The sequence below is a fragment of the Lissotriton helveticus genome, chromosome 3_1 (genome assembly GCF_964261635.1).
Source record: "Lissotriton helveticus chromosome 3_1, aLisHel1.1, whole genome shotgun sequence".
In the NCBI taxonomy this organism is placed as follows: Eukaryota; Metazoa; Chordata; class Amphibia; order Caudata; family Salamandridae; genus Lissotriton; species Lissotriton helveticus.
This window is the reverse complement of record NC_136061.1, coordinates 731,967,492-731,990,844: the sequence shown is the minus strand read 5'-3', so window position 1 is coordinate 731,990,844 and position 23,353 is coordinate 731,967,492. Positions and strand designations below refer to the sequence as shown.

The following is a 23,353-nucleotide window of genomic DNA, read 5'->3' as shown; positions in this document are numbered from 1 at the left end:
CATGCTAAAAACAAGTCACAATTTTTCATAAATTTGGTTCTAAGAAAGAAATAAAGGGAGGAAAAGTTACATACCAGGCTGAACAATCTGCATTTAAGGGTAGATGTTCTAGGTGCTGAAGCAAATGGCCCCTGGTAAAGTACAAGAGATATCCTGAAAGGAACCTAAGGTGTTAAGGTTGAAAAGTGGTTAGGCACTTTGTAAAGGGGTGCGGGAAACATAAAGACAAAGGTGTGAATCCTCTTATGCAGAATTCCTCTACAGGGTTGGAGGAGTCAGACAACGTAGATGTGGACATCTGCGTATTGAGGGTTGGTGAGGTAGTGTCTGTGGGTGCCATAAAACATAGGAAAAAAGCTGATTGTGACATCACTATAGGGGGTATGACTATAACAGTCACAGCAGATTCAGGCTCACCCTATACTATAGTAAATGGGAAGGTGTGGCAGGCGAAATTTGTTCCAACTTTGGGGGACGTGTTCGAAACTACATATCCCTGTCCTAAAACATTCCTGGGGAGGACATTAAAATGGCAGGAGTGAGAGTGTTGCCATTCAAATTTAAAAATATAGAGGTGATATGTAGACTGTATGTTGCTGCTGCAGGTCCCTCGGTTTTGGGCTGGTGGAATCAAGGAGAGTTGGGAATTGCACCTGTGCCTGCATTGGTGCACTTCTCTCGCAGGTGAATGAGAGGGGTGAAGAGTTGTTGGTAGCCTTTGGATTGCATATGTTAACATCCACTGAAGAAAAATATTCAGTGATCGAACTGGAGGCTATAGCATGTGTGTGAGAGTTGGAGCACTAAAGGCTATTTATCTGTGGTTTTGAGGAGTGACCATAAGCTGCTTACTTAGGTCCTGAATACGAAAGGGTTGTGTGCCGCATCTCCCCGTTTGGCAAGATTGCCTGTGAAGCTACTTTATTTTAAGTATAGTGTACAGTATATGCCTGGTGTGAGGAATGGGGTAGCAGATTTCTTAAGCAGATTACCACTTCCTGTAATAGATACACCAGGAGAAGACATGAGGAATATAGTGTAGCCAAGTTTGGGAAAGGGGTGGAAGTGCAATGACCTGTTAGGAATCATTTTCCCAGTGATTTAAAGACGTACTGGGAAGTAATGGAAGAGTTCTCTATGGAAGATAACAAAATACTAAGGAACGGAAGAGTCATACCACCAGAGTCTGCAACCCAGGATAATGGATTTGTGCCATGAAGGGCACCTGGGAATAGCCAAGATGAAAAACCATATAAAGTAATGGTACTGGTTGCCAGGAAGGAGCTTGGCTACTGAAAGGAAGCACAGGTTTTGCATATCATGTGAGAATGCGGATAAAAGTTTTTTGATATTGTTTTTAAAATGTTTAATCTGAGTATTTCTATTAACTGCATGTTGTATAAATAGTATTAATCAATCACTTTTAATTAGACATTCAATAGTTTTATTCAAGCCCCAAGAATAATAATGTTTTAATATCTGTATGTGTTGATCTCTTGTGAGGTATGAATCAAATAAAAACAAAAATCTTTTGTGTTGTTTTGTGTCATAAACTATGAGGATGAATACCAAGTGGTTTGTAAATGTCAGCAAAACCCTGACTTGGCAATATAGGACCATATTACACATTATCAGTTATGTACTTTTTAGTTTACATATTTATTTTGGGGTTGTTATTTTGAAAAGGATGTTTTCTGCAAATTGAAGTTCACAGTGACCTCTGGTTGGAATATTAACATTTACATTTAACTTTCATTAATAAATTCTTGGTAAAAAAATGCACAGTCGGAGGATTTATGTGATTCTGTCACTGCAACATTTACCAGATAACATAGATTTACTACATAAAATGCTGCAAAAATGAGCAGGTTTCACCAAAACGTTTGTTTCTAGCAAAATGGATGAAAATATTATTGATATTGAATGTGTTGCATAGTTTACATTTTTGTTGCATAACTAAGTAAATCTTGCCACATAATTTGATTGCTCATGCTGCTTAATCATTGTAGACCAGCCAATGGTAAGTTTCCGTGAAGAGGTTTGGTGGCTGCCATGGTGATGATGAAATCCATAATTCACAGGGATCTGTAGTAAATGTCCCAACATTGTTCTAACATTTATATATGCCCCATCACACATATTATATTAGTTTACATAATTAAATCAGATATCGTTAAATACCCACTGGTATCATTTTATAATGCAAAATGTCCTGATTTAAATAAAAGGTCTACTGCAGGTTGTAAAGAGAGGCCCCTTTTGAATGGTTACACACATTTTGTGTTTGATTTTATTGCTGGCTTTTATAATCTGTACATAGCGGCACTGCTGTCCCACGCCCACTGTGTGTGCTCTGACTGCTAAAAACTGTAAATATTTGCCAGCACCTTATTTTCACAATCAACTCTCCTGGAAGCCCATAATATATGTTGTAGAAACTTCACCCATGGCATGGAAAGCTAACTGTCACCTGTAGACTGCAGCACTTATTGTGCCATCCATTGGTGTGAAAAGGAAAACATAACTTCATAACTTCATGCTACCGATGTAACCTGCATGCTGCAGATTAAATCTGCCCTGTCACAAGAACTCCTTTGACAGAGAAAATACTTCCCTTTAAATATTAATAAGGCCCCCCTGAGTAGGCCTTGTAATCCACAAGTAGGGTGCTCAGCATTTAAAAGCGGGACGCGTGGACATTTTATGTTGGTGTGCCACAGAACCAGTTTGGAGTAGCTGAGGAAGAGGGACTTCTCATTTCCCTAAACACACCCTTGTCTGACCTACAGGCTCCCTTCAGAGGCAGAAGGCCTGTGCCTTCTTGGATTTCCCTTTAAATGGTGCAATGTGGGATAGTTTGCAGTAAAGCAAACAATATATTCTGTTAAAGTGGTTAGGGTTGCCACTGGGAACTCTTCCTCATTATTTAGGGAGTGTCCAAGAGTCACCCCTGACCCATTGGCTAGTAAATCCTACTAGAGTGGCCTCTCACCCACAACTCAGCAGAACGCTCTCTGAACCGGAAGGAAGAACAGAAGAGGACTGCTTGAGACTTATCTGGAGAGCTGAATGGCTGGACCTGCTCCCAGTTGTACCCTAAGAAGTGGACCCCAAGGGTCAGTTGGTTGCCCTGCTGTGTTGATACAGGGACACATCAAAATGCAAGAGTCCTTTTTCTTGAAGTACCCTTCTGACCAGTAGCAACTGGAACTGGACTGTGGTGGCCTCTGCTGGAGTGAATCCTGGCCCCTATGTGCAGTCCTGAGGTCCTAGGAGCTTTAGATGTGACCAAGAAGAGCTGCTACAAAAACTCTGAAAATTTGAGGCTTTGAAAAATGTTAGAACTTCTGAAGGACAGGAACCAACCTTCCAAATCAATGTGCATATGGTGCATCCTCACTGGGCAAGAAAATCAGGTTGGTCGACCTCAGTGCTTTTTGCTGTTTGCAGTTTAACAGACCATTGTGGCAAGCTTGTCTGTTTTCAGGGCAATCTTACTTGATACAGCTTTCCTCTCTTACCCAACTGGAGTAATATGAATTCCAAAAAGGAAACTAAGGGGCAACGTTTATAGCCCCTTATGCTGCTGTTGCATCACTTTTTGTGACCCAACAGTGGCATGAAACACCAAACCATATTTATAAGTCCATGCAAAGCCACTTTGCACTGCTTTGAAGGGCCTGATAGATATGGAGTAAGGCAAGGAAGCACAAATCACTGTGTTGTCTTACTCTGCACTAGGGAGGCATTCCATTGGAATTGTGGTAGGTGTTCCCACGCAACACCCATGGATTTTGATGCATCATCAAAGTTACAAGAACATTTAAACCTGGGGATGCACCAAAACAGTACGCCTCCCCATGGGAGGTGCAATGAGGAGATATATGTTTATTTCTCCTTGTTGTTTCCTCTCTCTATGTGTGCTGTGTTCTGCGGTACACATAGAAAGAGGAAAATGCCTTCCAGGATTGTTTTTAGCATAAATATGCCCCTTCCTGCAAAAAAACAAATCCTGCTTGCAACACAGGCAACCTTGCACCTTGCCGAAATGGCACCACTGCAGGGGGAAGGGACAGCAATGCGCTGTATACCATAGATCCAGAATATTCTTACCCTTTCACTTTGATCCAGGGCCGTGCAGCAGGGTGACTTAGTGCACTGCCCTGCACCAAATTCCATAAGTCTGAAGGTAGAAATGAGTCCAAAATGTGACGTTTCCCACTTGGAGCTTGCCTGCCAAAACCAGCTGCTTCAGAGGACACCTATCTCAATGCTTACCTGATTTCAAGGGGACATTACCAGATAGAGTTTGTAGCCATGCTTGGCTGGAGGATTTTGATTTCCATTTCAGAGATTAAGGGCCTGATTTAGATCTTGGCGGATGGGTTACTTCGTCACAACAGAGACGGATATCCCGTCCGCCGAAATATAAATCCCATTAACAATCCTGGAAGCCATTTTCCTCTTTCCTATGGGATTTATATTTCAGCAGACAGGATATCCGTCATAGTTGTGACGGAGTAACCTTTCCACCAAGATCTAAATCAGTCCCTAATTCAGAAGTTAAAAACTTTGAGTGAGACAAAGCTGCTTTGCATAACTGACTAGCGTTCCATTGCAGTTGTCCTGAATTCACGAAAAGGTTCCAGTCACACACAAACAGTACTTTCTATGGGTGATTTACCTTTTTATGCTTTTACTCTTAAATCTTCAAAAAAGAAAAAAAAGAAAAAATTATAAATGGGAGTGGGCTTATTAATGTATTTTATTTTGTTTTAAAAGCTTTTTTACTGCTAAATACTTCACACATTTTCTCTAACTTTAGCCTGTGTGCTCTGTGCCATAGATAACAGGGGTTGAACTCAGGTTTAAATTACTGAATCTTTTATTGAATTTAACAAATTGAGGACTTTATTACCATCCAGCTCAATTAATAATTCACTTTCGTTTACAGGTCTTTTAAAATATACACATTTATGAATGTGTCTAGCAATGTGCAAAATAATGAATGTTGAGTTATATTTACAAAGGAAAAAAGGGATCTTAAATGAATTGTAACATAAAAAAAATGACACCTCTTGCACTTAACAAAAATATGTATTCACTGGACTATATGTCAGTGATTCATTTGAGCCGGTGGGTTCTGGTTCTCGGCACTCGCACTTAATTGTAAACACCAGCACTTATGACAATCTGACGCATGGTGACGCTCTCTGTCTAATGTAGAGAACAGTTGTTTATTAGTTAAATATGTATTAGAAATGTCTAATACCTGCTTCCTAAGCCATTCTTATAGGTTCAGGTGCACTGGAATAGTCTGCATTGTCACACTTGTTGGAGATTAATGGTGAGTACTTATGTTTGTATTTTCATTGGCAGCGGTGGTAAGTGCTATGGTGCAAGCTGCAGAGGAATCCTGATGAGCGCCCTGGGCACTTACGTTTTTTTTGCAAATTAAGCACTGCTATATGTGGTTTCCTACTCATACTCGAGGCCTAGACTAAAGTATCATATAGTAAAGTGTGTTCATATGTCAACACAGAATCTACTATAACCTTGATTTTCAATGATTTCTTTTGAAGAACCGGTAATATCAGCAAAGCTTCACCAGTCTGCAATTCCTATAATGGATCAAGAAGCTTGCCTTGCCATCTGCAAAGATCCTGGGAGTATCAATGACAGAACTATTTGTGGTGGATTTGCAGAGGACGAAGGAAGAGACGCACACACTGTAAGTGAAAAAACTGAACCTATGTCATTTTACCGTTAAAATTCATTTGCAAACGTAAATGGACACCTGCTTATTAACTGTGATATAGCTATGGACACCACCAAAAGAGAGAATGTATTGTTGTCTACAATAATGTACGGCAGAAGTAAGTGCTGAAGGGTTCTGTGACAAGTAAGACGTTTTAGCGACCGCATAAAAATAAATCTCATGCATGAATAGGAATGGAAAGGGGGTGCACTAAAACTGTACTAAGGTTAATCTTTTGACGCAGCAAATCAAGTAAAGATTGGCATATGAATTTGAGATCTTAAATCAGAGAAAAATGAGATCATGGGTGGAGCATTTATAGGGAAAGGTTTTTGGAGCGGCTGCTGACGGATCTATGACAAAATATAGAAAGACAAAATATCGACCTACAAAAATATCGGAGCACTAATATCGATGTCAACAATATCGACATCCTATCTACAAAAAGGTAAGTACAAAAATTTTGGGGGAAAAATCGATCGATGTCAAAAATATCGTTTTTTTAAAAATATGTAAAATTAATTTAAAAATAGTTAAAAATATAATAAACATAGTACAAAATATATTATATTATTTAAAATTAATAAGCAATATACATGATGTAATAAAAAAATTAAACATACATTGATATATACTTAATAATCAGTTGTAATATTTATTGTAATAACTTATAAATAATAAAAAATATTATATATTACAAATGTATCTATACACATAAAATAATAACATAAATACAAATTTAATAATTATGCAAAACAAATTAAAAAAAAATACATTTAGTCTTAATATTTTTTAAATTGATTATATACTACATTAACTAAAACAATACAAAAAATATTAAGTAACAGAGGGAATAAAATACTATTCCAACTCCCAAAAAAACAACAGTAAGGAAAATGTTGGAAAGTGGAGGGGTAAAAATTACTATTCTTACTCCAGAGAGTGCAGCAGTAGGGAAAGTGTTGGATAGAGTAGGGGTAAAAATTACTATTCCAACTCCAGAGAGTGAAACAGTAGGGAGAGTGTTGGATAGCATAGGGGTAAAAATTACTATTCCAACTCCAGTTAGTGCAACAGTAGGGATAGTGTTGGATAGCGTAGGGGTAAAAATTACTATTCCGACTCCAGTTAGTTCAACAGTAGGGAAAGTGTTGAATAGCGTAGGGGTAAAAATCACTATTCCAACTCCAGAGAGTGCAACAGTAGGGAAAGTGCTGGATAACGCAGTGGTAAAAATTACTATTCCAACTCCAGAAAGTGCAACAGTAGGGAAAGTGTTGGATAGCATAGGAGTAAAAATTACTATTCCAACTCCAGAGAGTGCAACAGTAGGGAAAGTGTTGGATAGCGTAGGGGTAAAAATTACTATTCCCACTCCAGAGAGTGCTACAGTAGGGAAAGTGTTGGATAGCGTAGGGGTAAAAATTACTATGCCAACTCCAGAGAGTGCAACAGTAGGGAAAGTGTTGGCGAGCGTAGGGGTAAAAATTACTATTCCCACTCCAGAGAGTGCAACAGTAGGGAAAGTGTTGGATAGCGTAGGGGTAAAAATTACTATTCCAACTCCAGAGAGTGCAACTGTAGGGAAAGTATTGGATAGCGTAGAAGGTAAAAATAACATACTTATAAATAAATTAATAATTTAAAATAATACAAAAATTAATTATTAAATAAATATAAACTATTTACAAATACCAATACATAATTATTAAAAACATGATTAGCAATAAATAATTAAGTAAAAATGAATTAATAATAAATACCAATTAAGGTCAGGAACTTGGGAGTCATTTTTGACGAAAAGCTCAATTTTGTCACCCATGCAAATCAAACTGTATCCTCTGCATTCCAGAAACTTAGGCTTATAAGGAAAATAGTCCAGTTTCTCCCAGAGAGTGCAAAAAAATCTGTGGTGAGCTCATTGGTGCTCTCCTCATTGGACTATTGTAACGGCCTTTTCGCCAATGCTCAAGCCCGGGTGGTTGCCAAACTACAAACAATTCAGAACCCGGCGGCAAGACTGCTTTCTGGCACCTCCAAATTTAACCCGGTCAGCCAAACAATCAGGAATTACCATTGGTTGACAATCAGAAATCGGATTACATTTAAAACTCTTTGTCTAACTTTTAAAGCATTTCATAAACAAGGGCCAGAATTTCTCAGAGAGCAGCTCATTGCCTACCATCCAACTAGATAGCTAAGATCATTGACACGGCTTCAACTCATGGTACCGCGTACTAGGACTGTCACGTGGGGAGACAGACGTTTCACAGTTACTGCAGCTAGACTTTGGAACTCGCTTACGTTACTGATTAGATCAAGTCAATCTTTGTTCCCATTCAGGAAATTTCTGAAGACATGGTTGTTTGACCAGTAACCTGTTAACGCTGTTACTCCCGACAGTTGTTCCATCTTCCCCTGCTGAGACTTAAACTGAAATCACAGCGCCAAGACGCCCACGGGCATTCGTTGCGCTCTATAAATTGTGAAAATAAATAAATAAATAATAATAAATTACAAATTAATAATTAATTAACAATAATATAATTTACAAAACAATGAATTAAAATAAATTATTACCTAATTACATTTAAATTACTTCCCACACTGTTCCCCTATAAACCCATAACCCGCTACAGAACATAATTATCAATTAATCAATTAATAAAAATGTATTACCAATTAATAAAAATTAATTACCAATTAATTAAAATTAATTTATAATTCCTAATAATTAATAATTAATTTACTATAATTAAATTACATCCCACCCTATTCCCCTATAAACCCATAACCCGCTACAGAACATAATTATCAAATAATCAATTAATTAAAATTAATTACCAAATAATAAAAATTAATTACCAATAATTAAAATGAGTTCATAATTCCTAATAATTAATTTCATATAATTAAATTACTTCCCACCCTATTCCCCTATAAACCCAGAACCCGCTACAGTACTAAAATGCAAAATTTAGTTAAATTACATAAATAAAAATTAAATACATAATTAATACATAATATTAGGGCTCCTGGTTTTATGGTATTTATTTTTTGAATATTTCCGTCTGTATTTATCCATATTTATTTTTTGTTCATTTTATGTGTATTTATCCACATTTATTTTTATAGCAAGCAAAAGAAGAGGCTGCAGCTAGTATTTTTTCACATATATTTAAATAGCCAATACACGCTTGCACTCGGTTGTTATAGATTTGTAAATGTATATATATATATATATATATATATATATATATATATATATATATATATATATATATATATATATATATATGCCAAATTAAGTTTACTTGTTACATTATCTGGAAACTTTGCCATTGTAGTACAAGCACATGTTCAAGCTCCTAGAGTCAGTGTGCTTGTGGGGACCATATCAGCTGTTTCCCTTTGCAACCCGCTACCAGTCGTGTAGCACTTTTCATGACGTGTGTAATTATTGGTATACAAAGCAGGATCAATGACATAGGACAAGTTGTGATCCACTGTTATGTGTGCTTCCTAGGAGCTCCTATACTTCAGCTTTAAAACAATCTTCAGTACAACACTGAGAATGATGTCATGTAATAGCTACAGCGTGCAATGTACCAAAACAACAAAGACAAAGTAGACCACCGGTGTCTGTAAAAAGGTATCCGTTCCCCATCCCGGTCAGAGAAAAGCAACCAGCAGTAATTATTTGCCACCAACTGCACACCAGGAGTACATGCCGATCTCCCACCCCATTCTGTCCCGCTATTATTTTGTGGACTTCCCTTTACACACTCTGATTCGCCTCCCACTCCCTGCAGCTAAAAATCTCAATGTTGAAATAGTGCACTCTGATACCCTGGTCATTCAGAATGAAGGCGCGCTTATGCATCTGAAAAGTCAGAAGTTAAAACATCATATAAACAGAGGAACATAGCATTTAGTACATAGAGGGGATCTGCACTAGCCCCATCCTGCTGTAATTCCTCCCTTAACACCAGTCAGGAACTAAACCAGGATCCTGCACCAGATATAGAACCCAAAACCTGAGTTTCACGGTGGCACAGAGAAGTGTGATTCATTCAGGCGTGAAGGATCGTTCACCTCTGCACTTAAAGGAAGGTTTACATTACAAAAGGCCATTCCTCCTCCTTTGCTCTGCGCTTTTCAAATAATAAAACATAGATGTGCACCCTCCCTTTCACTTACATTGGCTTTGAAGTGGTTGAGGGGGGCTGTTATGCCCACATTGTGACACACAAATCCGACCACGATTAGGTGAAAGAAACTAATTAGGAAATGTCAGCAGGGGGTTGGCAGCAGGCAGAGTGCATCCACAGATCTACATCACCAGACAGGGGAGTGGCAACCCTGGGCTGGAGCAGGGCTGCACCGTGCAAGTTTCTGAATCAGTTTCAGCAGTATTTTACAGTTTCTATTTATAAATACAGGCAAAGGAAAAATAGTTTCCGTCTGTATTTATATGCAAAAATCTGTTTAAACGGAAAACCGGGAGCCTTAATAATAATATACATAATAATCATACAAAAATCGATATTAGTAACATCGATATTAGTAACATAGATATTACTCGATATTAGTAACATAGATATTACTAACATCGATATTAAACATATCGATATAACTTACCTTCTATATTATGTCCCTTCGATATTTAAACATCGACATTATTGTATGTCGATATTTAAAGCTCGATATTTTGTCTGCCTACCGCTGCTGACATTGAAGAAACAGGGAGAGAGCTGAACATTTTCAAGACATTATAAAGTGTCTTGAGACAGCAGATGCTGTGGTCACAGTCCTCTGACGTCAATGCGGAAGGGGTTTGGCGTATGTTTTGTCCTTGTAAGATTTCTGCTCCTTTCCACTCTGCACTAGACTATGTGGTAACTGAATTGAGAAGGATGAGGCAGTGGTTTGCCAAATAACCCCAAATGCGATGCAGTGCCCGCAATGATATTAATTTTATTTATTTATATGTTTACTTACCTGTAAAGCTCAGTAATCCATAGATTACTACCCCCACCCTGCCCCTCCCACGTCACCGCCCTTCAGGTACTCGCACCACCAACCGCGGCTGCACTACATAAATCACTCTACAATATTTCGGAGGATATAAGTCACAAAAGTAACTTGAACAAGTCACACTGAATGGTGTACAATTAGTTATATCTGTCAATAGTGTCGGGGAATGAAATTCCAAAGTCCACCTTATTTTCCACCCATTCAATCCGCGGCACAATCCTGGTTCCCGCGAAAAACACGTCCCAAACGTTTTTCGCGGGAACCAGGATTGTGCCGCGGATTGAATGGGCGGAAAATAACGTGGACTTTGGAATTTCATTCCCCAACATTATGGACAGATATAACTAATTGTCCACCATATTTTGTGAATTATATCCTCCGAATACTTATGGACGACCGTCAATGATAGACTGGTCTGATTGTGTTTATACAGATTTGTAACGCTCAAGTGAAATGTGAGTCCTGATGATGACTGTGTAGTGATACAGCGGTCGAAACGCCGTCGACGCCTATGTGGCCAAAATTACATAAGGACACATTATTTCTGTTTATGTTGTACCTTTATTGTAACATGTATTTTTCTGCCTACCACTTGTCTGGTTTGTGATATGTTTTTTGTACACCAGCACTTTGCCTTGAGCGTAATTGTTCTAGATGCTTTTACTATATTTAATAAATAATTATTTTTGATACTGAAAATAGTGAATTTTTGAATGAAGGGCTTCTCTAACTCTTTTTCTCTTTTTCTTTTTCTCTTTTTTATTTATTAGTGTTTGCAATTTTAAGTCTGTTGTGCTGAATTGCACATTTTAAGTGTTCTTTCTCTTCAACCAAATGTTAGGTGTATAGACTGATTGTCCCTGGTTCAGGTTTGCTGGACAGCCCTTGTGGTTTGTAAAGACTGTGGAAGATCCATCCTCCAAACCAGATTTTGAGTACGTTTAGAGGAGTAAAGGACCGGAGACCCTATTACAGTCTCATCCACCGGCTTGGAATCTTCCAAAATAGCCAAGTCTAAATAGATAAGTCTACCTCAGCGGTGTGAAGTCCAAAGTAACATTTGCTGTTAGGCCAACTGGATGGCCTGAATGTATTTGGCAGAAATGTATCTACGTTTTTGCATTTACAAATTCAACATGAGTTGCATGCTTTTTAAATCGCTTTTTTAAAATGTTTTGTGTTTCTTAGAAATATGGCTCTGATGGTGACTAAACTTGAAAAGGAAAGCATGTAAAATATTATTCCTGCCATGTATTTCCTCACACAAAACAATTTGACAGATGATGGCTCCTTCTCAAGCAAGAAATCTACCTTGTTAGTTTGAGTTATGCAGAATGAGCAATTCACATTATAATATGATTGTTATAGATAAAATGCAGTCAAAAGAATTTCACAAATCAGATCCCATCGTGTCTAATTCATGTGAGCAGCACATATAATGTATGCTCAAATAAACCAGGGAACACATCACCTCCTTATCAATCTCGACTACCCTACTGACGTGTATAAAGGTCACAAACATGTCATTAGTATACTTCTTTGAGGTTTGTGTGTTAATTACTTGTTTGGGTGACGCACTGGACTTGAATAGGGTCTACAAGCCCCAGAATCCCAAGCAGGAGGAGGAAGGGTCGGCGTAGGCAGGCCTCTCCCTTGTCAATAACTTTTAAAGGACCTAAATCAATTCCACTGTGCGGCCATCACAGACTGAAATAGGGTTCAAGCCTCAGAATTCTGAGCAAGGGGGACGTTGTGTTCCTCTGCACTACCCCTGGACCCTAAGAACTGCACATTGATGCCAGTAGGTGGGTGTGTTTTTTATTTGTATTTGCTCCGTCCTAGTGCATGCTGGCACCTCTGCTCCTCTCCCGACTCCTATCATGCTGCCCTCCTCCCACTTCCCTTACCGGAAGTGGTGTCTAGCTGTTACTCCTCCATTTGTCCTGTGCAGGGTCCTAGTACCCCTCTGCAATACACTCCGACATCTCCCCCTTTTGTGGAAAAGAAAAGAAAATGACAGATGATAGAGAAGACAATAACAGAATTACAATAAAACGAAGGGAAAATAAACAATCATGGGACCAGGAACTGACAACTAGAAAAAACGCTGTCACTACTGACACACACTGATCATCCTGACAACACCTGTTGTCATTGTCTTTTTGTCTCCGATGATGGCAGCTTGCTGCCCCATCGCTGTAGTTCCTCAATGAGCCATTTTGGCTTTCTGCTGACTCTCTTAGGGCACGATGTTTCTGTTCCTTCTTTTGGTATCTCTCTTGTAGCTCCAGCTCCGTCCAGTCCCTCGCTGTGTGGTATCCTTTCAATGCCGTCCTCGTCTTCCTCCTTTACTGATGTTCCGTTGTTCCTTGGTGCTGCCTCTCCTTCTGCATCGTCTGATGTCCTGAATCCCTTGAAGTGTGAGCTGTTTCTGGTGATAAAGTAGGGACCTGCAGCTGCTGTTATCATGGACCTTTTCACATTTGTTATTGTTAGCGGTTTACTCGAGAAAGGGCTGTCCGACTTCCTTGACTGCCATTGACACACCAGCACTAAATCCCCTTGCTTCACCTCAGACCCTATGGCATGAAGTCATGCATCTGCGTACTGCTTCGTTTTCCTCTTTGCCTCTTGATCTCTTGCAGCAATGCTGCTGTGTTCGGGGGTGCTTTTGCCTCTAGCTGGGGAAATCTCGTTCTCCTTGTTCTCACCAGCACCAGTTTTTCTGGGCATCTCCCCATGGAACTGTGTGGCGTGTTTCAGTAGTCCAGCAGTACTTGGCACAGTCCTTGACCTACTGAAATCTGCACCAGTTTGGCATGTCGGATGGCCTTCTTGATGTTTCCCATGAATCATTCCACTATGCCTATTGCCTGTGGCCACAGAGGTGTTATTTTCCTGTGATGTATTCCCAGGTATGCCATTAATTTGCAAAACTCTTCTCCTGAGAATGGTAGCCCATTGTCTGTCTTCATAGTTTGTGGGGCACCCCATGCTGCTAATATGTCATTCAATATTGGCAAGGTGGCTGTTGCTGATGTTGATAACACTTGTCGTGCTATGGGGAACTGTGAGTATTCGTCAATGACTACTAGCAGATAGCCTCCAGTTTCCAGCGGCCCATAGAAGTCTGATGCCAGTGTCGTCCACACCACCCCGGAGAGGTTGGACATCTGCAGTTGTTCTGGCTTTGCTAGCCTTCCCGTTATCTGGCATAGGTTACAGCTCATTATTGCATCTTCCACTAGGTGATGAAGATCCGGGAACAATACTTTTTCCCTTTGCAACTTTTTGGTTGCCACTATGCCCCAGTAGGACTCATGGGACAGACTCATGGTATGTTGCCGTGGTGTTCTTGGTATTACTATCCTTGTTACTCAATGTAGAACTCCTCTTTCTGGTTTCGACAACTCCTATTTGCTTGAATACTAGCATTTCCTCCCTTCTTACTCCTTCGCTCATTGGACTGCTGATATTTACATGGCTCCACCTCTGTTGCTGTGTTGTTGTTTTGACTGCTTGAAGCGTAGCATTACCCATTGTCTCTTGCTCCAGTTCTTAAATTGTTATTGGAGCTGGGGTGGTTTGTCGCACAACAAAGTTGAGGTACCCCACCACCAGGACAGGATTTCTTGTACCCGTGGTATGGGATGTTTAGACATGTAATCAGCAGGGTCGTGTTCCTTTCCTAATTTGTGCACTATGTGGAAATCATAGTCCATGAGGTGTTTCCTACACCTTTCTATGCAGGGTGGAATTTTTGTGTTGGGCTTTCCATATATTGTCACCAGTGCCTGGTGGTCGGTCACAATAGTAAATGGCTACCCATATATGAACATGTGGTAGTGCTCGCAAGCCCACACCACAGCTACACTTTCCTTCTCTGGTTGCAAGTATACCCTTTCTTTGTTTGATAAGCTCTTGCTTGCATATGTGACAATCTGTCTGGACAAGTCTCTTCCTGGAAGTTGTTGTGCTTCAATAGCTCCTATCCCCACCGGGCTCACGTCAACAGTGAGTTCGGGGCATAGCAAAGAGTTGAAGTAAGTGAGGTGGTCCACTGCTGTGACTGCATTGCGGATGGCTTCAAATGCCTGTCACATTCTGTGGTCCAGAGAAACGTCTGGCCCTGTCTTGTTAGTTCATGAAGTGCAATGTTCACCGTTGCAAAATCCTTGATGTAGCGAGCACAGTAGCTGGTCAGCCCAAGGAATGATCTCACATCTGCTACGTCTGCTGGAAGCCTTGCTTTCTGCAGTGTATCTACTTTGCTGGGATCAGGTCTCATTCCTTTCTTTGAGAAGATGTGCCCAAAGAACACCAGTTCTCCCTTCCCCCAGCTCACTCTTGTCCTCGTTCAGGGTCAGGCCGGCGAGTTCCAACTGGTTGCAGACTTCTTGTAGGGCTTTGTCGTGCTCTTCATCTGAGCAGTCAAATACCAAAATATCATTGACTTAGTTTAAGCTATTCTTTACGGGGCTTATCACCTGGCTCACGGTCTCTTGGAAGATTTCTGCTGCAGATGATATTCTGAAGCGGAGTCTCTTGTAGCGAAAGAGACCCATATGAGTGGAGAATGTTGTGATGTAGCGTGATTGCGGCTCAAGCTCCAATTGATGGTACCTTTTGCATAGATCTTGCTTTAAAAATATGCATGCTCCAGTAAGACAGCTGATCATATGAGGGCCTGAATGTCTTTCTCTTCCAATTGCTGTGTTTGGGATGTACATGTCGACGCAGATACGAATTTTCAAGGTGTTTTTCTTGGGCACCGCCACTATCGGAGATACCCATGGAGTTGGTCCATCTGCCGGCTTTATGATGTCGTGCTCAAGTAGGCTCTTTAATTCTTCTTTCACTTCTGGTTATAGGTTTCCGGGCCCTCTCCTGTGGTGCTGAACTACTTGCTTGACTGCTTTATTGATGTGCAGTGTTATTTGCTTGTCGTTCAGCTTCCCTAGTCCTTGCAGCATTGCAGGGCGTTCTCTTAGAATTTTGTGGCATGGATAATGTTCTGACAGACCAGCCTTCCTAGCCTGCAACCACGATGGCCGCCTGATCCCTCGGCTCCGCCGACCCTCTCGCTTCCCTCCCGCCCCGCGTCCTGTCGAGGCATTGATCCTGGTTTTAAGTGCTGTTTTCGGGTGCGGGAGGGGGCCCCGACTCCGATGGTGTGTCTCTTTCGCTGCTCCACGTGGTGACAGCGTTGGGACGCCCTCGCCTCCTCCTGGCGCTGCCCGGCGTGGACGGGTCTTTGTTCTCCGGGTGCGGCCGCCATTACACACACCACAGCGGCCGCTGTGGTCGGCACTGGACCGGCCGGCGGAATGCCGCGGCTGCATCCCGTGTGTCTCCTTTCACCGCTTGGCTTCTCTATCCGAAAGGGATACACTGACGGCGAATGCTACACTGTTTCACCGCCCGTCCTCCTGTATGCCTTTGAGTGCCTTTGATCTCGCTCCGTGATGCAGAGGGTCCCATCTTGAAGACGGAATCACCGGAGCTCGTTTTTCCTGATCCTTGGCTACAATTGCTGCCATGGCTGCACCGACTGCAGCACTTACGCCTGTCTGGTACCACTTGGGCGGTGTTCCCTTTGTGCCCCTGGTCCGAAGGTGTTCTACGGTGTGCGGGCGTGCTATACAGCTTGGTGATGGTAAAATGGATGGCAGACCTTGTGGGCTGCCTCAAGCTTCTGAGCCCCGCGTGCGAAGCTCCGTTGCATCTCTCCCTCCTGTGGCGCCAGTGCGACTTCTGGATATTCTGATAGCCCTGGAGGATTTTCATACTGCCATGTGTACAACTGCCTGTGACCTGGAGCGCAGTTTGGACTCGACTCTCACTGTTATGTCCTTGCCTGCCCACGCACATTTGCGACTGTGTGGCGCTGAGTCTCATCCTGTGCCCGACTATGATGGGCTGCCTGCCCAGGTGTGCCCGGAGAGACTAGTGATCGGCGCTCTCGATGCCCCCCCAATGCTGTCCGCGACGGGGATGCATCGGTCGGATGTCTGGGTGCTTGCTCAGTGTGTGGGGTCTCGTCCACGGACGCCATCTTTGGATGCTCCAGTTTTGATGACTACAGGCGCTTTCTACGCTCTTCTGTGGCTGCAGCTGCCGTCCGGGCCGGGAAGGTTGTTCCTGGGTGATGTCTACCTTTCTATCGCTGCTGCACGCCTGACAGTGGATTGGACAGACTTTCTGAGACGGTGTCCTGATTTCCTGGAGTTACACGGTTTGTTTGTTCCATTCAAGATGGCTGCGGTGCTACTGGACCACGTCGACATTCTCGATCGCCGGGGACAAGGCTGATCTTTCCCTCACAATCACCGTGATACCGTATACTGTTGGGACTGGAGATGAAGGACGGTACTATGAAGCGGGACTTTGTTATTGCGCCGGGCGGGGGGGTGGGGTGGGGGTGTCTCCTCCTATGTTCTGACTGTTGTTACTCGTGCCGCTGGGTTGCTGATGGTTAGTCGGGGATGTTCGAAGTTTATCCTGTATTGATGATGGGGTCTGGGGTTGGGCGGCCTGAGTAGTGACCTTCGAGAGCGGGTCTGTTTCTCTCCTCCTCCACTCTTTCTTTCTTTTATACACTTTCTTCTTCTGTATTTCGGGTGATTCTGGGCGACAGGCACGCTGTTTAGTGGGGTAGGCCATAGCCATTACAGTGATGTAGGGTGGGGGGGATATTTGTTATTTTAGTTTGTTTTATTCTATGGTCCCTTTTTGCTTTCTTTCCAGGGGGTGGGCTATATCCCTTTGTTTCTGTCTCCTTCATTTCGTAAGAGTCTGCACTTTCTCCTGTTTCGGGCGGGAGGGCTGTCTATTTGGCGTCCCATTCAATTGTTTGCTATGATTTGTCTTTTATATTTGAACCCTTTTGGGGGCATAGGATGTGTTTGGGTCTCGCACTACTGTGGTTATCTGACTGCGTGGGGGGCTGTATCCCTCCCGTCCCCCCCCTCTTTTTCTGTATATGTTGCATGACGCCCTGGTAGATATGGCCGCTGCCTCCTCTATAAATCATAAAATGAAACCTTTTTTATCCTGGCGCTTACTATGTAGCGATGTTATTCCACGTTAATCCTGTATTCATTTTACCGTGCACATTGATGTTGCTCCTCTTTGACTCTCCTGATTTTGCGGCCGGCCCGTGTGGTTGTAGGCCTGCGCTTGTACTGATACGTGTTTCTCAATAAAGGTTTTAAAAAAAAAAAAAAGATAATGTTCTGACATGTGATATGTCATTGCTAGGAGGCCCATCACCTGAGAAATGACATTGCTTAGTCAACACAGTGCTGGGATGTCTCCGCCGAGGACATGTATTTCTTCTTTTAGTGGCCTTTCTTTGAATGTAGGTGTCCCTACAAACTTCCCTATGTTTACCACTGGTTTCCTTGAGCCGCATGTGAACACGATGATTGCGCACAGCGACAGAGGAGACTTTTGTCTCATCTTCTCATATTCTGACATGCACAATATGTTGCTTGTGGCACCACTGTCGAGCATGAAGCTTGTGATGTTGTTTCCTACTCCAATGTCGACCGTTGCTGTTTCCTTTATCTGCTGCTGGTGGATGTGTTTGGGCATACGACCCTGTGTTGGGACGTCTGACATGATGTATAGCTGCTCTGTGAACTCGTCTGCATTCTCTCCCTCTAAGTTAGCTGATGGTCTGCTGTTTTGAGTGTCCATGTGCCGTGCATATGTGCATCTTGTTGTTTGTTGTCTTGCCGGTTGCCCTCGCTCTGTTTTGAATTGTCCGCTCATGCAGACACTAGCAAAGTGATTTTTCCGGTTGCATTTCTGGCACTTGTAACCCATGGCAGGGCAGGCACCAGCATGTGGGAATTCAAGTCCACAGTGATAGCTGTTTCTTTCTTGTTACTATTTCCATGGAGGTAGTGTTTTGTCATGTCTTCTGCCATTCCCAGCCATGCGATTAGCTTGCCCCATCGTCCGCGCTCTCCCGTTTTCCATTTGTCTGGCATGTGCTGTTGCCCATGCTTCTGAATTAGCCATTGTTAGTATCTTCTCCAATGTATATGGTTCTTTGAGAATTCTGGTGCGAAACTCAACTGACTGTCATCCCTCGATAATGTGCAGACTTATCGCTGCTTCGTTATCGAATTTAACAAATTCACAGTATGTGACTAGATTGAGCAACCTGGTCGTTAAGTTGGCATGTTGGGTTGAATAGGTATCTTTTGAGGTCCACGTTCATCTGGGAGTCAAATGTATCAGTGAGACACTTAGGGCCCTATTATGATGGCGGATGGACGCCCCTGCATAAGAGGGACCGTCCGCATGGGCAGCGGCGGTTCCTCCGCGGCAATTAGGATGTGACCGCCACCCTGGCGGTCACATCCTTTATTTTTTACGTCGCGGCGGGTGCTGCTTGAAGCAGCACCCGCCGCAATGTACAAAATGAAAGCAGTGCAAAAGCGGCAGGCACCGCGCGGTGCCTGCCGCTTCGTGCACGCAAAGGCAGGGGTGTACCATAGGTACCCCCCATGTGCACCCCCCACACCCCCTTCACCCAGGGGGCCCACTACGGGCCCCCGAGGTGAAGATCCACATGCTTTTCCTCGGCGGAGAATCCGCCGCAGAAGAGCATGTTTGCACAGCCATCCTAATATGTCTGACGGTGTCTGAGAGACACCGCCACCATATTAGGCCTTTTCCGCCGCGGTTGTAAGCCAACCGCGCCGGAAAAGCGACGGACAGAAACCTGGACCCACCAGCCATCCTAATGTGGCGGTGGGTCTTTGGTGGGTCCGCAGAGGATTTTCCGCATCCTCCGGGCCGGCGGTGGCTTCCGCCGGCCCGGAGGATGCGGAAAATCCTCCATCGTAATGTGCCCCTTAATTAGGCCTTTACATGTTGTTGTCTTGAGTCAGGAAAAGAATGAGATGAGCCCCAAAACATTTGATTAGGACCCCAAATTGTACAAGAGAAACGGCAGAGTAAAATCTAAGGATATATTCGTGCCCTAGAAGAACCACCACCGTCCAGTTCAAGTGACAAGCACACTGTCAGTGATATGGACTCCCATTTCCCATTCACCCCTGATATTCATCTGGAACCCAACATTGTTTGACATAATAGATTCCTGCCACTTGTGAGTAAAGCTAATAATTCTCCAAAAGCAATGGCAGCCCAGCCAATGCAACATAGTAAGAAAACAGAAACTGATTGTTTGAGTACTGAGAAAGAAAAGAGCATCACTGGGATTATAGGACGGGAAACAACCGTTACATCGCAACTTTTACAACGCACTTCTATTACAACGCAACTTTTACAACGCTGGATCCATTACATCGCATGCCTTTACAACGCATGACATTACATAGCAGATGCTATTACAACGCATGCCATTACAACGTAAGTATAGGTAAGTATATAATTTTATTTTATATTTTATTTAACATTATTTAATTAATTTAATTAATATTAAAAATAAATAAATATATTAATTTATGTTTTTTTATATTGGGTTTGGGGTACAGGGATATTTTTAGGTTTCAGGGTTGGGTTTGGGTTTTGGGGTACAGGGGTATTTTTAGGTTTCAGGGTTGGGTTTGGGTTTTGGAGTACAGGGGTATTTTTAGGTTTCAGGGTTGGGTTTGGGTTTTGGGGTACAGGGGTATTTTTAGGTTTCAGGGTTGGGTTTGGGTTTTGGGGTACAGGGGTATTTTTTGGTTTCAGGGCTGGGTTTGGGTTTTGGGGAACAGGGGTATTTTTAGTTTTCAGGGTTGGGTTTGGGTTTTGGGGTACAGGGGTATTTTTAGGTTTCAGAGTTGGGTTTGGGTTTTGGGGTACAGGGGTATTTTTAGGTTTCAGGGTTGGGTTTGGGTTTTGGGGTACAGGGGTATTTTTAGGTTTCAGTGTTGGGTTTGGGTTTTGGGGTACAGGGCTATTTTTAGGGTTCAGGGCTGGGCTTGGGTTTTGGGGTACAGGAGTATTTTTAGGGTTCAGGGCTGGGTTTGGGTTTTGGGGTACAGGAGTATTTTTAGGTTTCAGGGTTGGGTTTGGGTTTTGGGGTACAGGGGTATTTTTTGGTTTCAGGGCTGGGTTTGGGTTTTGGGGAACAGGGGTATTTTTAGTTTTCAGGGTTGGGTTTGGGTTTTGGGGTACAGGGGTATTTTTAGGTTTCAGGGTTGGGTTTGGGTTTTGGGGTACAGAGGTATTTTTAGAGTTCAGGGCTGGGTTTGGGTTTTGGGGTACAGGGGTATTTTTAGGGTTCAGGGCTGGGTTTGGGTTTTGGGGTACATGTTTTTTTTTAGGGTTTAGTTTTAAAATACAATCTTTTATTTTAATTAAAAATAATAATTTTAATAATTTTATTATTTATTAAAAATAGTTCTTTATTATTAAAAGTTCTTTTAAAAATAAACTTAAAGTAATATATGTACTAAATAATTATTTAAAAATAATTTAATTTATTTAATTAATTAAATTTAAATTACTTACATTTAAAAAATATATATATATACTTACCTATACTTACATTGTAATGGCATGCGTTGTAATAGCATCTGCTATGTAATGTCATGCGTTGTAAAGGCATGCGATGTAATGGATCCTGCGTTGTAAGAAATGCGTTGTAACGGAGTGCGTTGTAATATTTCGCGTTGTAACGTCATACATCCTTATAGGACTACTAAAAGCAGAATTTAGCATGATGAAATCAATGGTGTTGACACTAACTTTAAAACTTCATGAGTTCCTATAAATGGGTACTTGCATTACTAATACAGGGGAGTTTGGCGAAGTATATCACAAGCCACTGACTGTAAAAGCCTATTGTTATCTTACCAAGTCACTCATTGTTCGGATAAGTGCCAGCAGCCTTGGGAGGATGCGAGAAGGGGAGTTTATTATACCAAGGGAAGGAAAGCCATGATTAACCATTCAATTCTCTTATGTCTACACAGGGCAATCCAGCTGAGTTATCCCAGTGACAGTAAGATCAGAGCTGCTGAAGTACTGAAGTAGCTAACATAAATGAATAGTTGTAAAACTAAAACTGATAGTATTGCAGGGTATCCACTTGAACACAGGAGATCGCACAGGAGAGTAGGCCTGTATTACCACCTAAGTAGTTTCCTTATTGGAGAAAGGGAGGCTGGTTTACATTATTAAGCTGCCATAGTTGAAACCTAATATGAGAGAAGATCAAGAGTTGCTCAAGAAAAGGTGACCCACAGGATTAGACACACACAAAACTGCTGCTCTGGATACACATTGATATTATCAATGTGCAGCATTTCACTTCCCCGTTTGAATTTCATGATTTTATTAAACTGTATGTAGTAGATAAGACCATTATGGAAGACCTTGTAGCCTTGGATTTGTGTACCTTCCCTAATAATAACTCTAAAATACAGTTCAAGCTTAATCCACTATTCCAATTGCATAAATTAGCACGAAATGCTGGCCATCAATCTCTAAACTAAACACTGAACCTTCCACTCATATCCATATCCCAGGTATGTATTTAGCAGCGATCTATTGACTGCCCACTATATACATCAGGGATTCTGTCCCATCGTGCACTCTGCGTTAAATTAAATTAAAACCAATTTAGTAAACGTAATACAGGCATATGAGACAGGTTAATTTCTCCTGCCATTAATAAAGTTGAGAGTGCTTCCAGTAATTCACCTGATACAAATTTGCTTCCTCTGGGCAATGTCTCTTGAACGGGTGGAAACCCAAGGTCCTTAATCAGCTTATTTTCTTGGGACGTAGTAGACTTTATTGCCAAGTTGTTTGATTCAGTTTGGAGGGCAATTTATTGATATATTTGATATATACAGCTCTTCCAAGAAACATGGGCAACAGTGCCTGTTTTTAGATACTAAAATGTTAGTATAGAAGCAACGCCATCGAGTGCAGATTGCCCACCTGGACAACTTTTGATTTGGGTTCAAACCTCCATAGGCTGTAAAAGTATGGATACAGCTAAATATAGATTCATGCTGGATATAGATTCATCTGATATTGTAGGATTGGAAACATATTTCTCAATGGGATTCTCCGTAAAGATACATAAGGTTTACAACCTCTCCTCTCCTAGAAACAAAGAAACATTTAGTTTACAAATCATAGCATATAGATTCTAACCTTAAGAATTTTCCTCTCTTCATTGCCAGTGATGTATGAACTGTAGGAATGCATAAGTACATTTACTGAAGCGTAAGATGAGGTCTGGGAAATTCCAGCAATAGAGGCAAAAACAACAATGAGCGGCTTAGTCCCGGCTCTGCAGGTAACATCCTTGATCCTCAACTATGTCCTTTACTCCTGCAATGGTCAAACGCATTCAGATAGAAGGGAGAAATGTAAATTTAAAAAGGGAAGATAAAAATCTATTTATTATTTTGCACAAAAATAATGGCCATAATTTCGATGATATGGGGATTGTTCCCTGTCATAGTAGAAATCATGATGCCATAGTTGTAACTCTGATGGGCATTCTTACACACAATCTGGGCTTGTTGAATTACACACACATTCCTTTGCTGCTGAGAACAAATAATTACCAGT

At 41.8% G+C, this 23,353-nt stretch overlaps 1 protein-coding gene across 1 annotated transcript in view; it reads left to right on the top strand.

Moving 5' to 3' along the window:
• Nucleotides 1–23,353, top strand: part of OVCH2 (ovochymase 2) — a 996,115-nt gene that overhangs the window by 930,012 nt on the left and 42,750 nt on the right. The window contains exon 19 of the mRNA XM_078680899.1: nt 5,583–5,731. Coding sequence (XP_078537025.1) covers nt 5,583–5,731 — 149 coding nt within the window. The remainder of the gene's footprint in view (nt 1–5,582; nt 5,732–23,353) is intronic.